Source organism: Staurois parvus, unplaced genomic scaffold, assembly GCF_062004578.1.
Source record: "Staurois parvus isolate SC_StPar_1 unplaced genomic scaffold, SC_StPar_1.0 ptg000145l, whole genome shotgun sequence".
In the NCBI taxonomy this organism is placed as follows: domain Eukaryota; kingdom Metazoa; phylum Chordata; class Amphibia; order Anura; family Ranidae; genus Staurois; species Staurois parvus.
In genome coordinates, this window is record NW_028317941.1 from 18,347,231 (window position 1) to 18,363,352 (window position 16,122).

The 16,122-nt window shown below is 47.4% G+C and overlaps 1 protein-coding gene across 2 annotated transcripts in view; it reads left to right on the forward strand.

Annotated features, from left to right (window-relative positions):
• OTC (ornithine transcarbamylase) overlaps positions 1-16,122 on the forward strand; it is a 96,383-nt gene that overhangs the window by 47,610 nt on the left and 32,651 nt on the right. For both annotated transcript variants that reach the window (XM_089673914.1, XM_089673915.1), the window contains exon 5: positions 5,933-6,086. In XM_089673914.1, the coding sequence (XP_089530040.1) occupies positions 5,933-6,086 (154 nt within the window). The remainder of the gene's footprint in view (positions 1-5,932; positions 6,087-16,122) is intronic.

Here is a 16,122-nt window from a genome sequence, read left to right on the forward strand (position 1 = left end):
GATGGTGACTTCTGCGCACTATGCATTTCAGCATGTGCTGACCTCACTCTGTCATTTTACATGACCTACCACTTCGTGGCTGAGTTGCTGTTGTTGGTTTTCCCAGTTGCTTCCAGTTGTTATTATAGCACTAATAGTTGACCATGGAATACTTAGTTGCAAGGAAATTTCACAGATGGACTTTTTGCACAGGTGGCAACCTATCACGGTACCATGCTTGAATTCATTGAGCTCCTGAGAGGTACCCATTCTTTCACAAATGTCTGTAGAAGCAGTCTGCATGCCTTGGTGCTTGATTTTATATACCTGTGACCATGAAGGTGATTGGAACACCTGAATCCAATGATTTGGAGGGGTGTCCCAATACTTTTGGCAATATAGTGTTTATTTTGCCAGAAAGGAAACATCACTTTTAAAGAGTAACTCCACTTTTGTTGAGAAAAAAACATTCCCCTCTGGGTGATCTATGTACATTGCAAGGATTTTAACAAAATTTGTTGCAGATTGCTGTTTTGTTATTCTGAAGTAATAGCTGTTTGTCTGTGCAGAGTGAATTTGTATGGGAGTGATTTTATAATTATCATTTAGCTGCTGCACCTACGGGGCACTAAGGAGGAAAGTGGCAAGGTCTGTATCCCTTTAGACGTCTTTTCCCTTTGGGAGTATCGCACCAAAAATACATTTTTGTTGCAGGGAATGCCCAAAATCCAACTTGCATCCCAATGCAGACCTCTGGGAAAATTAGTAAGCCAATCACTCAAGTAGGAAATGCTTGGAGGGGGCATTCTGTACATCATCTGTGTACAGAACACCTTCGGGTTGCCATACTGCATTGTATTTTACAGAAAATTACAGTGCTGTAGATTGAAAAGCAAAGGTCATTCTTAAAAACATTCAGTTACAATATGACTTAAATCACAATTGTATATGCTATCTTTTTTTTTTTTTGCCAATTTTTTTCCCAAGAAAGTTATTATTTTCCTATTTTATCTTTATCTCTGTTAACGATAAAAAAATAAAGTGCCATTGCCTTTCTGCACTTAGCCTGATGATGAGCAGCATCACACTAATAAGTCATCAGCACTGCTCAGTCTGTACTTTCTTCCTGTCAGTACAATCCCTATCAGCACGTGGATATGCAGCAGAGGCTACTAACGCACATCTTCCCAATTTGAGGGCTTGTAGGCAGGCACAGGTGTTCTGCTCACCTGTAAATGGCATTTTGCAAAACTACAGGGGAAGAGGAGTCTGTGAAGGGAAATTGTCCCTTTATGGACTTTGTCAGTCCTCTCTGGGAAGGTAGGGAGGACTGCTGCTAGAAATCACGGGGCCCTGTACAGCCTACCTGACAGCCCCCCACATCCTGAAAATATCAAATTATATTTTCACTAAAAATATACTAAAATGATTATTAGTAGACACAAACACAACAAAATTCCTGCTAAAGCTCTGTGTGTGAATAGGTGTGAGGTGTTGGGACTCATTCCCTATGTTACGCTACAGGGACACAGCAGCTGTACAAACATAGCTGCAGGTCCTACCATGACAGGCATGTGAATGCAGGTGTATGGCCCAAAACAAAGACAGTGTGCATTTAGGGCCACTCACCCATGCCTCTACACATGTCAAATTAGGACCTGTGGCTGTGTTTTCACAGATGCTGTATCCGCTTAGAATAAGCTCCTGCTGTAAAAACAATCCACTCATTAACACAGCCAAAGCACCTTAGGGCCCATTTACATGTGAGGTGGGGGCCGTAAAAACCCCATGGGTCAGCTGTGCTTTTACTGCTTACCAACTGCTACCCCCTTTAGCAACAGAGGTAGTGGCTAGAGGTATACACATGCCACAACCACAATACTATGCTTTGCAGCCATAGTAAAATTATACCCCCTGTCAAAAAAGAAATATTTAAGTTAATAGTGCTGCTCTGCAAGTGTCCTGCAACCATGGGCAAAGAAGGCAGGATTAAAGCAAATGCTCTCTTTAAGAGCGATCCACATTCTGATTGTTCTTCAGAGAACAAAGCACATGTGAATGAATCCTTAATAATTTTGTTTATAGAATTTTTGTGACTTCTTTTATTTTTTAACTGCCCTGTTCGGGGGGGGGGGGGGGGGGCTTTGGTGAAATATCAGGGGTCTAAACCTAGAGGCCTGATGTCTTATATTTGGGACTGAGAAAGGGAATGAGGTCATAGATTCATCAGTTCCTTTCTCTGCAGCCTCACTGAACAGTGAATGAATGAGAAGTGCTCAAAGTAATCCTGGCCATTCACAAACTGAAGCATAGTAAACATAGTATACCTAGCTTCAGTAATGAATGAATACGGGAGCGATCAATACCAAATGATATGGGGGGGGTAGGAGGGTACAGTGCTGGGGGGCAGGAGGGTACAGTACAGAGCATTCAGGAAGACACAGTATGGTGGGCAGGAGGGTACAGTACAAGGTTGGCAGGAGAGCACAGTATGGGGATCAGGAAGGCACAGTATAGGGTGCACAAGGGTACAGTACAGGGCAGGCAGGAGGGCATAGTATGAGGGGCAAAAGGGCACAATTCAGGGGGGAAGGAGGGCACAGTACAGGGCGGGCTGGAGGGAAACATATGGGGGACAGAGGGCACAGTACGGGGAGGGGGGGTAGGAGTGCACACTACAGGGTCGTCAGGAGAGAACAGTACAGAGGTGCAGGAGAGCACAGTACAGGGGGACAGGAGGGCACAGTACAGGGGGGCAGGATACAGTATGAAGGGTAGGAGTGCTGTGCTCAAGCTGATGCTGTGTATCATGCAGGGATGAGAGACTGCTGGCACATGCTTCAGGAGTGGTGAGGGACTTTTTGGGGGTGCAATTGAACTCTGGGAGGGCCAAACCCATGCCAGCAGCCCCCTAGATCTGCCCATGATCTTGCCACTGGTGCTGCTTGTGTGAGAGGGATGTGTATTGATCCGATCCCCACTATTTCTCTCTCCTAGTCATCCTATGTGATTGGAGCTGTACACATCCTTCCCACACAAGCAGCAAATGCTCTACCCTGGGGGTTCTTCCTTAACCCCTGCGAAGTGCCAGAGGAGTCCTGGATGGGGGGGGGGCTGCAGGGTCCCTCCATGAACCTGGGACCCCTGGGCAGTGCCCTGGTTGGCTACTCATTAAGACAGCCCTTTGCACAGCTACATTATATTCTTTGTGCACCAGTTTTAGAACCCCCCCCCAGTGTGTATATGTATATACTGTGTATTTATGTGTATATAGTGTGTTTGTGCTTACAGTGCATATATGTATACAGTGTGTGTCCAGAGGTGGTACTGTTGTACTATGCATAAGGGGGTGGTGGTAAAATGAACAATATATACTAGTGACCCCTGCACTGTGTATGTTACATGTACCTGACCCCTTTAGTCAGTACAAGCATTACCCACTCCTGACCCCTACACTCGGTACATTACCTACTCCAGACCCCGGTACATTACGTAAACCTTATCTCTGCACTATATATATTGTTCACTTGACTATGTACATTACACAGACCTGACCCTTGTACTGCTTACAATTTGTACTCTTGCTCTCCGAAATATGTACATACCCTGGCCCCTGTTCTATGTGTGTTATCCACTCCTGGTCCCTGCATTCTGTATGTTACATACTCCTGACAGTTGCACTCTGTACATTACATACTTCTGACCGCTGATCCTTGTACCTAGACTCAAGTTTTAAGCACCTTTCATTGTTAACATAATTTTGCCACACAATTTACCAAGGCAGATAAAAAGTGATATGTAGTGAGCGCTCTCAAATGTATACAGCAGCTAGAACACTTCAGGTAACCACAATACCTTTAAAATATACGTATATCAATTGTAACAAACAACAGTGCAGCGCTTCAAAAATTAATAAATGGATGAAGACAAAATATATATATACATATGTAAAGTCTATGCAATATCCGCGGTATTGTCTGATGAATATACTTCCGAAGTATGTACTGCCTCGAAATAACAGCAATGCGCACTCACCAGAAACGCATGGAATATGCGCATATAGGAGTAATCATCCTGGGTGTCCGATCCGACGAAGACCGAGTGGTGGGCGTCCTATTCACGGTGGGTCATCAGAAACAACACGACAGATCCAGAGGTCCCCTTAAGGTTAGTCACACTGATAGTGTTGATCCCTCTTCTGGCTGGTAAGGGTACCCTCTCTGTGGGAGTAGCAGCTCCAAGAAGGAGCCCCAAAAAACAAGTGCCAGAGATAGTGTAGTATGTTCTTAAGGTGATTTTATTAGTCAGACATAGCAATAGGGCAGTATGCACATCACAGCATTCATTGCGTGTAAAGTGTAAAAGAACAGCATTACTGACCCCAGTAAAGATGGCCGCCGGGCCTCCTCGTGGCTCCGGCGGTAGGAAATGACGTCACGCTCTGCACAGCTCCTCCTAAAGGATACTACACTATCTCTGGCACTTGTTTTTTGGGGCTCCTTCTTGGAGCTACTACTCCCACAGAGAGGGTACCCTTACCAGCCAGAAGAGGGATCAACACTATCAGTGTGACTAACCTTAAGGGGACCTCTGGATCTGTCGTGTTGTTTCTGATGACCCACCGTGAATAGGACGCCCACCACTCGGTCTTCGTCGGATCGGACACCCGGGATGATTACTCCTATATGCGCATATTCCATGCGTTTCTGGTGAGTGCGCATTGCTGTTATTTCGAGGCAGTACATACTTCGGAAGTATATTCATCAGACAATACCGCGGATATTGCATAGACTTTACATATGTATATATATATTTTGTCTTCATCCATTTATTAATTTTTGAAGCGCTGCACTGTTGTTTGTTACAATTTACCAAGGCAAGCTGTGCACACTGCCTAATACTTCTGCTGTGGGTGCCCAAGAGTGCCTCCAAACCTTATATTCTTAGGGAGTTGAACCCAGGGGCAAATCTGCCATGAGGCAAACAACTCTTTTACCTTGGGTGGTATTTTACAAGGGTGCAGCACCACCCCAAGGCAAAAGGAACACCGTGGGTGGGAAGGGGACAGCCGACACACAAGTAGAGGGACCAGCTTCAGAAGAGGATGGAGTGGTGGGCGGATTCCCAGTGTGCACAGGGAGCAGTCGATGGCCGGGTCCTGCTGTCAGGCAGCTTCTGATCAGGATCTGCAGTGTGCACTGGGCTGTGTGAGCTGTTCGGGGTAGGTGAGGCCAGAAGGTGCCAGCAGAGGGCCTGTAAAGGAGGAAATAGAAGAGGACAAGGTCGGGGTGGAGGAGCCTCCCTGCTCTTTGTTGCAGTTGGTGCCGGAGATCCTGGTGGAGATGGGACACAGGCTCAGCTAGAGCTCCTGGCACCAGATCTTGACATCATCTGGAGGAGCCACTGCTGGACAGGTAAGAGCTTGGAGGACTGGTGCTTCCCCACTTCTGTCACACTGTCCCTGTCACACTGCCCCCCACTCATCCCGCTGCCCCCTTCACGCTGCCCCCGTCAGGCTTCTCTCTTCCTTTCCCGCTGCCACCCACCTGTTCTACTGCCCCCCTCCTGTCCCACTGACTCCCAGCTGTCCCACTGCCCCCCTCCTGTGCCATGCCCCCCGTCATGCTGCCCATCTCCTGTCCAGCTGCCCCCCTCCTGTCATGCTGGTGGCCCTCCCGTCACGCTGCCACCTTTCTGTCCTGTCCTGAAGGGGTTGATCTTAAGAAGGGGTAGGACACATTTAGACAGGGAGGGGGCCAATTTTAGTCTTGTCTAGGGCAGCACAGAACCAAAATACACCTCTGGTTGAACCCATTCCAGGAAACAAATGATCTACACCCTTGTCAATGGCAAATAGCAAAATGGAAAGTGCAGGATATTATCGCTTCACGTTAGCATAAGAAGCATTATAACTCAATTTAGCAGTACATTTATTGTCTTATCTTTCTGTCAGGGTGCTCTCTGGCATGACTGATGCTGTACTAGCTCGAGTTTATCACCAAGCTGACTTGGAGGTTTTGGCTGAAGAAGCATCAATTCCAATTGTGAATGGGCTGTCTGATAAATATCATCCTATTCAGATCTTGGCAGATTACCTCACAATCCAGGTGAGTAGCCATGACAGCACATGTATTTTTCATCCTTATTCCTTTAAAACCTCTCTGTCAAACACAAAGCACACAATCCTGGGAATTCCTTAGCAGAGTCAGCGCATATGGCGTGGTCTGCATTAAAATCAGACTTTCTCGCAGTGGGAGTTAGGTTGCAGCTCTCCGTTGCTAAGCAATTCTATACTGTGACTAATATCCTCTGTAAGCACATCAATTCCTGCACCCTTGGTCCTAGACGAGATAGCTGTGCTGTATGTAATTTGTGTCTTATATCAATTAGGAAGGGTCCTGCATTCAGTGAATTAGATTTGTGCTAGGCCCCTGTCTTCGTAATCTGCTTAATGGGCTGTTTTAAATGCTATTCTTCCTATTATTGATATGCAGATGTTGACTTTTTTTTGCCAAAGTCAACAACTAAGTCCTCATTTCCATATTTAAACACTGCCCTTGGCCACTGATGTATGCAGAGGACAGTAACACCTGACTGCCATATGAAGGACATATTCATACTGTGGCAAAGGATCTGTAAAAACAGTTGGCTGATTAACGTTTTACATCTCCCATACAAATTAACATGGCGGCCATTCCGGTCCGTACACCTTGCTGCAGACGCGATGCTTCACAGTGTGGAAAATTTACCACATTGGTGGTGAAATGCACTCATTGGAGGTAATGGGACCGCGTCCCAACCATGTGTCAAACACTTGGCACATGACTGCTGTCAATTTGATGTAAAATGACCCTTTGAATTGCAAAAAAAACAGGCACTTTGGAGGTGGCAGCATCACCTCTTGAACCCCTGCAAACCACCTCTTAGCAGCCCCTAAAAAGCCATCCAAAGCAGGTGCTCACTGCCTGCATTGTTTAGGTTTGATACGTTGATACAATAATAGCAGCCTAGAAAAAATTAATTTAAACAGGAACCAAACCTATCAATTTAATTGTTTCCCAGAAACAGTTACATACAAGGCATGCCATGAATGCTGTCACAGTTGCTTGTGCTCCCAAGCATACTTTCAAGCCATCAAATGATGTATAATTGATCACATGTGTAGCACCATATCAACTACAGATCAACAGAGGCTACGATGGCAACTTCTTTGGCTGGATAGAAGGTATCAATAACCATGGGGTAAAAATCAAAATGTCTACCACTATACTTCCCTTGGTGCTACTGTTTTCTCAGAATTACAGTGGTTATTGGGTAGGAAAATCCTACCCAACCAACAGAGACCCCCTTTGCCCTCCCCTTTCCCTACAAAATCTGAAGGACAGGGTGACTGCTTAGTTTTGTAGGTGTCTGATCATCTCCTATGATAGTTAGTGCTATCTAGTGGTCAAATACAGTATTTATAATTTTATATGGATTAAACCATTTAACCAGCACAGGAAATATCCTAATAACATTTGTTTTTCCACATTCAAACAGAGCATACAGTTGCAAGAAAAAGTATGTGAACCCCTTGGGATTACGTGGAGTTTTGCATGAATTGGGCATAAAATGTGCTCTGAACGTTATCTAAGTCACAACAATAGAAAAACACAGTCTGCTGAACATAATACTACACAAACATTAGATGTTGCCTTGGTTTAATTGCACATAACATGTAAATATTCACAGTGCAGGGAGGAAAAAGTATGTGAACCTTTGGAATTAATAACTGGTTGACCCTCCTTTGGCAGCAATAACCTCAACCAAACGTTTCCTGTAGTTGCAGATCAGACCTGCACAACGATCTGGAGTAATTTTGGACCACTCCTCTTCACAAAACTGTTTCAGTGTAGCAATATTCTTAGGATGTCTGGTGTGAATCGCTCTCTTAAGGTCATGCCACAGCATTTCAATCGGGTTGAGGTCAGGACTCTGACTGGGCCACTCCAGAAGGCCTATTCTGTGCTGTTGCAGCCATTGTTTTGTTGAATTACTTGTATGCTTTGGGTCATTGTCCTGTTGCATCACCCATCCCCTGTGGAGCTTCAGTTGGAGGACAGATGGTCGTACGTTTTCCTGCAAAATGTCTTGATAAACTCTGGAATTCATTTTCCCATCAATGACAACAATCCGTCCAGGCCCTGAGGCAGCAAAGCAGCCCCAAACCATGATGCTCCCTCCGCCATGTTTTACAGTGGGGATGAGGTTTTGATGTTGGTGTGCCGTGCCTTTTTTTCTCCACACATAGTGTTGTGTGTTCTTCCCAAACAACTCAATCTTGGTTTCATCTGTCCACAGTATATTTTGCCAGTAGTGCTGTGGAACATCCAGGTGCTCTTTTGCAAACTTCAAACGTGCTGCAATATTCTTTTTGGACAGCAATGGCTTCCTCCGTGGTGTCCTCCCATGTACTCCATTCTTGTTTAATGTTTTCCTTATTGTAGATGTGTCAACAAAAATGTTAGCATGTGCCAGAGATTTCTGTAGGTCTTTAGCTGACACTCTGGGATTCTTCTTTACCTCATGCAGCATTTTGCGCTGTGCTCTTGCAGTCATTTTTACAGGACGACCACGCCTAGGGAGAGTAGCAACAGTGCTAAACTTTCTCCATTTGTAGACAGTCTGTCTTACCGTGGACACATAAACATCAAGGCTTTTGGAGATACTTTTATAACCCTTTCCAGCTTCATGCAAGTCAACAATTCTTGATCGTAGGTCTTCTGAGAGCTCTTTTCTGCGAGGCATGGTTCACATCAGACAGTGCTTCTTGAAACCAGTAAACCCAAAACAGGTGTGTGTTTTTTAAGGGCAGGACAGCTGTCAGCAACACATCCAATATCATCACACTGATTGGAGTCAAGGTTGGCTCACTCCTGGCTCCAATTAGCTCTGGGAGAAGTCATTAAGCTAGGGCCTCACATACTTTTTCCTCCCTGCACTGTGAATGTTTACATGTTATTTGCAATTAAACCATGGCAACATCTAATGTTTGTGTAGTATTATGTTCAGCAGACTGTGTTCTTTTTTGGTTGTGACTTAGATGACGTTCAGAGCACATTTTATGCCCAATTCATGAAAAACTCCACATAATCCCAAGGGGTTCACATACTTTTTCTTGAAACTGTATATACAGTACATGCACTTTCACTAGGTGAACTTTTTATAACTACATCCCTATGAGTATGTACTTAAGAAAAACAAAGTTGAGAACAGTTTTTGCTCAACATACTAATTCAACAAATTCTCAGATGATGAACTTTAGTCTTTGCAGTACAAAAGTTAGGAATATACCAAGTATGCAGGAGTGCTGCCATCCTAGGTGAACATCATATGACATCCTCCCAGGATCGCACCTTGCACTCCCTGGACCTCCACTGGACACAGCGGATGACAGATTAGTGTATTAGGCCACTTCAGAAACCATATGACCTTTGCGACCAATTACAGAAGATCACATAACAATTGTACACAATGAATGGCTTCCATTCATATCCCTTCTTTGAGTACTGACATGTTGATCTCTGTGATTGGTTACAGTGATCACATGGTACAGATAGGGTCAGTCACACTGCATCTGTACCATGTGATAGCTGTGGCCAATCACATATTCACAATAGTACACACTGGATGAATGGATGTCACACGAAACAAAAGGTTGCCTATAACAATGATTATTACTGTTATAAGCAATCATAGTATGCAAAAAAAAAAATCCTAATCACCTCCCCATAGTAGTAATAGAGTGTCTCTATGGTAACACTGTATTGCTCTGGTCACAGGATTTTAAAAAAATTTAAAAAAAGAAAAAAAAATGTAATAAAAAGCGAAGAAAAATATTTTAAAAATTGGAAAAAAATAATAAAATGTTTGTTTTGTTTTACATACTGTGTCCCTGTAAAATTTTACAGTCAGTGTCCCTGATCACCAGTTATACCATTATATGATGACGCTGTACTGCATTGGTGACAGTATGTAAAAAAAAATTTTACAAAAAAAGTGATAAAAAATTACAACTTCAATAAACTCACCATGCCTTTTAATAAATATCTTGGACTGTCTACTTTCCAAAAAGGGGTCATTTGTGGGGAATATGTACTGTCTTGGCATTTTTGGGCCTCAATGAAATGGCAGTCAGTACATCAAATTTCCAATATACATACTCTTATATAATTTTCACACGGACAAAATATTATACACTGATTTGGGTTATTTTTTACCAAAGAAATGTACCAGACTACATTTTGGCCTAATTTATAAAGAAAGATTATTTGTTTGCAAAATTTTATACCAGAAATGTAAAAAAAAGTGGGGGTTTTTTCAAACGTTTCAGTATTTTTTCATTTATATAGCAAACAATAAAAACCTAGTGGTAATTAAATACCACCAAAAGAAAGCTCTATTTGTGTGAAAAAAATGATATAAATTTCATTTGGATACAGTGTTGGATGACTAAGCAATTGCCAATTAAAATAACACAGTTTGAATAGCAAAAAATGCCCTGGTCTTGAAGAGGGTAAAACCTTCCAGAGGTCAAGAGGAAAAAACAATCAATTATATAGCATATAAATAATATATTTATATACAGTATTTATACAGCTAGAGAGCTACAAATCAATGTTCCTTAATTCATTCATAATACTAATAAAACATATTTTACTAGAATTCAAAATATAGTACATGCATAATAAACAATACTGTATATAAAATGTATCATCCTAATATAATCAGCATTATACCTTGCATGTAACTGTGTCTGCGGGTAGGACTTTGAGCCACCCAGTGCAAAAAGTGCAGAGTAATTTTCAACCACGCTATGTAAACTTTCAGTGGTGTGTAATGGCCTAGGCCTACCAACCTCGGAAAATTGACAATATTAAAACTCATTTATTCTGGGTCAATGAGTCAAAGTATTAAAGCCATTTAATTTGCATGATATTTAGTATTTTCAAAAGGTCAACATGACAACCGTCATCTTTTCTAGCTCATGTTATTAGTTCAAAAATTGACTTCACTTGTTGCCTGGAAATGGTTCTTATTAGACTATGTTTAGAGATTCAAACAGCTTTGGTATTGAAAGCTATAAAAAAAAAAATGTTTTTAGACATCTTTTTCTAGAGGTCTCATGCAACAGCTGATGCATACTGTATGGGCTGGATTTACCATTAGGCACAGGTATGACCCCATAAGTGACAGAGAAAATTAGGTGGCATTTCCATATTCATTAGCGGGAAAGAAATGCCCGTAGCAAAAAAGAAAAAAGAAATGGCGCAGGGCATACATGACTAGGCCCAGAGTGGGGAAGGAGGAACAGAGAGGGTTAAGGCAGATCCAAGGGGTTTGTTTTGATAGTGGGGGTATTTGGTTGGTGGAAGGTTGAAAGTAGGTGGGGTTTCCTGCACCTTAGGGTGGGGAGTTTCAGGGAGGGGGCGTCAGTTGAGCTGGAAGTCAGGAGTGAGAGCTTCATCCAGACAGCATACCTTGCTACAGGCTGCCTTTCCAGGGACCTGACATGGAGGGCCTCTTGGCACAGCTGGAGGAGGCAGCGGAGGACAGAGGGATGGACTGGCTGCAGAGCCGGGTCTCGGATCTGCTACAGGATCCGGGCTCATCACCTGCAGCAGGAGGGCGGGAGCGCCCACGTGCTCGGAGGGCTAGGCCTCTGGAGCGCTTTAGCCCAGGCCCCCCCCCCTCCCAGAGCTCAGCGCCACCTTGGGAGCCCCGCTCGGAACCCTCCGGCCCCGCTGGCAGGGCGCTCCCTTGCCTCTGCTAGCGGGGATGCCGGGAGGAATCCCTGCCATCGGCGGGCGGGATCTCGCACGGAGGAAGCCCCTCCCCCCGCCCACGCGGCACAGAGGAAGACGGATCATCGGCTCCTCCACTGACGAGGTGCCGGTCAGGGAGGGAGCCCTGCGTGGGAGGTGCACAGCTGCAGCTGCCGGGCTGTCTTCTGCTGCGGCCGGCGGGCCCCCTGAGAAGTCTGGAGCTCCGGCTCCACAGAGGCAGCAGCGTGGGATCGGCACTGGGCGGAGTGCAGCTGGGAATTCTGCGGCTGCTGGGCTGTCTCCTGCTGCGGCCCGCGGGCCCCCTGGAAAGTCTGGTGCTCTGGCTCTACAGAGGCATCAGCAGAGGATCGGAGCTGGGCAGAGTGCAGCTGGGAGTGCTGCAGGTCGGAGCCCAGGGACGGCGGTGAGCATGGCTGGTGCCGGGAGGTGGAGTCGTGAGCGGCACAGACCTGCAGGACCCGTGGCTCCTGGGACTTGGAGGCCATCCGGACATCGTGAGGAGGAAGAGAGGTCGGAGGGTGAGCTGTCGGAACCCGATTGCGGGGGCGACGGCTGGCCGCTCTGCAACGTTGGATTATGGGCGCACGGCAGATGGGGCATCTCCTGGGCAGCCTGGTAAGTTACCTGTTCTGGGGTCTGTCTCTTTTTCTCCTGCGTTATGGAACCTGTTGGGGGGTGGTCGGGCCGTTACTGTGGGCGCGGCCTCTGCGGCGTGCAATGTTGGCGTTCCCCCGTCGGGTATGGGTGGGGGTCTCAGTGATGTGATTTTCAGTCTGCGGGACCTGTTGCGGCGTCTTGAGTGGGGCGGTGGTGGGGCCCCTGGGCCTGCTTCTGCGTGGCTCCCGCCGGATGATGGGGAAGGTTTCAGGGTTCTAGTACAGGACAGCGGGGCCGTGCGGCGCCCCGGGGGTCTCTTCTCCTCCTGGGTCTGGGCTAGGGGTTGTTACGGCGGAGACAGGTGATCGGGGTTCTGCGGCCACCTCCGCGGTTTTTGGGTGAGGATTCGAGGGTGTCCGGGCCTGACGGCTTGGCGGACTCGGCCAAGTGCGAAGTGTACGTGTGTTTTGAGGGCCCTTTGGGTGCGCACTTACAGTCGGATGTACGGGAGAAGATTTGGAGAGGGGAGTACGTAGATATATTCAAGCTCTTGCCTTTGAAGCGTTTCCTTTCGATGGGTCCCGGGTTGACGAGAGTAGGCAGGAGGAAGCGGAGAAACGGTGTTTTCGTTTTATATCTTTGCAAATTGATTGCAGGCATTCGCGATCATGGTCAGTGTTATTGGGGAGAAGGCTCCTGAACATTGCTCGGCACTGTTCTGTTACCTTGATGCCATTAGTGAGGCTCACAGGGTTTACGGGGGTATGGCGTGGCTCCGGTTCGATGAGCAGTTTAGGCAGCGGAGGGCGGTTCGCCCGTTGTTGCGTTGGGATCATAAGGACATTGGCCTTTGGATGCGACTCATGATGCCGGCAAGGGCCCCTGGTTCGTTTTTTCAGAGCGGGGCCGGTGGTTCGTTCCTCCCGGGACAATCGGCTTCCAGGCGTAGGGGGTTCTGCTGGCAGTTCCAGGAGGGGATGTGTCGATTTGGAGGGTCCTGCCGTTTTAAGCACGAATGTTCCGTGTGCGGTGGCTCCCATCCGTTGTCGCGCTGTTTCCAGCGGAGACGAGGCCTTCCCGGAGAGCATGCGGGTAAGAGGGACGACTCCGGTGTGGGTGGAAAGGATGGGGCCTTTCTTAAAAAGGTATCCTGATCGGGCAGCTGCAGTGCTGCTGGCGGCGGGTTTTTCGGAGGGTTTCCGCATCCCGTGTACTTTGACTTTGATTCCTCCCTTAGCTCGGAATTTACGGTCAGCCTTGCGGAATGCAGAGGTGGTTTCGGCTAATTTGAGTAAGGAAGTGGGGTTAGGACGCATGGGGGGTCCGTTTGCTTGTGCTCCATTTTCGGATTTGGTTGTTTCTCCCTTGGGGGTTGTGCCCAAGAAGGAGCCACATGCGTTTAGGTTAATTCACCACCTGTCCTTCCCAAAGGGGGGGTCGGTGAACGATGCTCTTGATCCGGAGTCGTGTTCGGTGTCTTATGCGTCTTTTGATGCGGCAGTTTTCTGGGTTCGTCGGTATGGGCGCGGTGCGCTCATGGCGAAATCGGATATTGAGTCGGCATTTCGGCTGTTGCCGGTTCATCCGGACAGTTTTCGTTTTTTGGCATTTGTCATTGGCAGGGCTCCTTTTACGTTGATAAGTGCCTACCCATGGGGTGTTCTATATCTTGCGCTCTGTTCGAGAAGTTTAGTTCGTTCATGGAGTGGGTGGTGCGGGATGTCTCAGGGGTGAATTCGATCATCCACTATTTGGATGATTTTCTTTGCGTGGGTCCGCCAGATTCCGGAGTATGCGCAGTTTTGCTAGTCACTTTGCAACACGTTGCTGAACGTTTCGGGATTCCTCTGGCGGTGGATAAGACTGAGGGCCCGGCTTCGGTGATGACCTTCTTGGGCATCGTTTTGGATTCCGGCGCGATGGAGTGCCGCTTGCCTGAGGATAAGCTGTTGGCCCTACAAGGGGAAATCCATGGGGTGCTGGGCAAGCGAAAAATTCAGCTGCGGGCCTTGCAGTCGTTGTTGGGCAAAACTTAACTTCGCTTGTCGGATTCTGCCCATGGGTCGGGTGTTCTGCCGCCGGTTGGTGGCGGCGACAGCGGGGATTACCTCCCCTTTACATTTTATTCGGTTGATTAGGGATCATCGGGAGGACTTGCATTTGTGGCACACCTTTTTGGATTCGTTTCATGGGCGGGCTCTCTGGATGTCTGGCCCTGTTAGCAATTTTGACTTTGAATTGTTCACAGATGCGGCGGCTTCAGCGGGATATGGGGCTTTTTTCCAGGGTCGGTGGAGTGCGGCCTCGTGGCCTGCTACCTGGCGGGAGGCGGGGCTTCTTCGTAACTTGGTGCTGTTGGAATTTTTTCCGGTGGTGTTGGTGGTTGAGGTTTGGGGAGAGAATTTTCGGAATCGAAAGGTTCGTTTTCACTGTGACAGTTTGGGGGTGGTTCAGGTCATCAATCGGGTCTCGGCTTCCTCCCAGCCGGTGGTGGGTTTGCTTCGCCATTTAGTGTTGCGTTGCCTGCAGCTGAATGTTTTTCTCCATGCTGTGCATCTCCCTGGGGTTGATAACACCTTGGCTGACGCTTTGTCTCGTTTTCAGTCGGACAAATTCCGAGAGTTGGCGCCGGCGGCGGAGCAACGCGGGGTTCCTTGTCCCGACTGGCTGTGGGAGATTGCCTTGGGGTCGTTGCAGGCTGGATCCGGCGTTCGGTGAGTGAGGCGACTTGGTCCACGTACTCTAGGGTCTGGCGGGAATGGCTGGATCTGCTGCAACGGGTCGATATTTGTGGCGCGGAATTTTGAGCGGGGGGTGTCGGCTGCTGCGGTGGTTCGCCGTCTGGTGGGTTTGGCTTTCTTTTTTAAGTTGCTAGGGTGTCGGGATTTCACAAAACATTTTTGGGTTCGACAGGCTCTCCGGGGTTACCGAAGGGCTCATCGCTGTAAGGATTCCCGTCGTCCGGTGTCCTTTGAGTTGTTGGGGTCTTTGTGCATCTGCGGACGGTGTGTTCTTTGGACTTTGAGGTGAGCTTATTTCGGGCTGCCTTTGCGGTGGCCTTCTTTGGCGTATTGGGGAGCTCGTTAGTCCGTCCAAATCGGTTCTTGGGGGGTTGTTGGTGGACGAGGTTGCGTGCTCCGGTGACTGGGTGGAGGTGCTGGTCCGTTGGTCCAAGACGGACCAATTGGGACGTGGTGCGCGGGTGTGTTTTTTCACTCTTCCGGCATCACTGGTGTGCCCGGTGCGGGCGGTTCTGGATTTTTTGTCCCCTCGTCCAGTGGGGCAGGGGTCCTTTTTCCGGCACGTTGATGGGTCCCCGTTAACGCGCTTTCAATTTGTGTCAGTTTTTCAATGGTGTTTGACAGCTGCTGGTTTGGATGCGTCTTTGTATGCTTTGCATTCGTTTCAGATAGGGGCTGCTACAGAAGCTGCCAGGTGGGGGTTGTCTGATGAGGTGGTAAAACGAATTGGTAGGTGGGATTCCCAGAGATTTCACCTGTACGTTCGTCCGCATCTGTTGAGGGAATAGTGGGAGGCCTGGTCTGTTGGTCCCTGGGTTTTGGGGGGTAGTTCGGTCCTGTCTCTGTGATCTATTGTTCTGGTTGTATTGCTTTTCCTTTCTTTCTGCCTGGTATGGATCCTGGGTCACTCTTATGTGTTTTGAGGGGCCCGGCGGGCTGATATGCGGCCCAATGGCCGGCAGCTGGGGTTAGCTAGACAG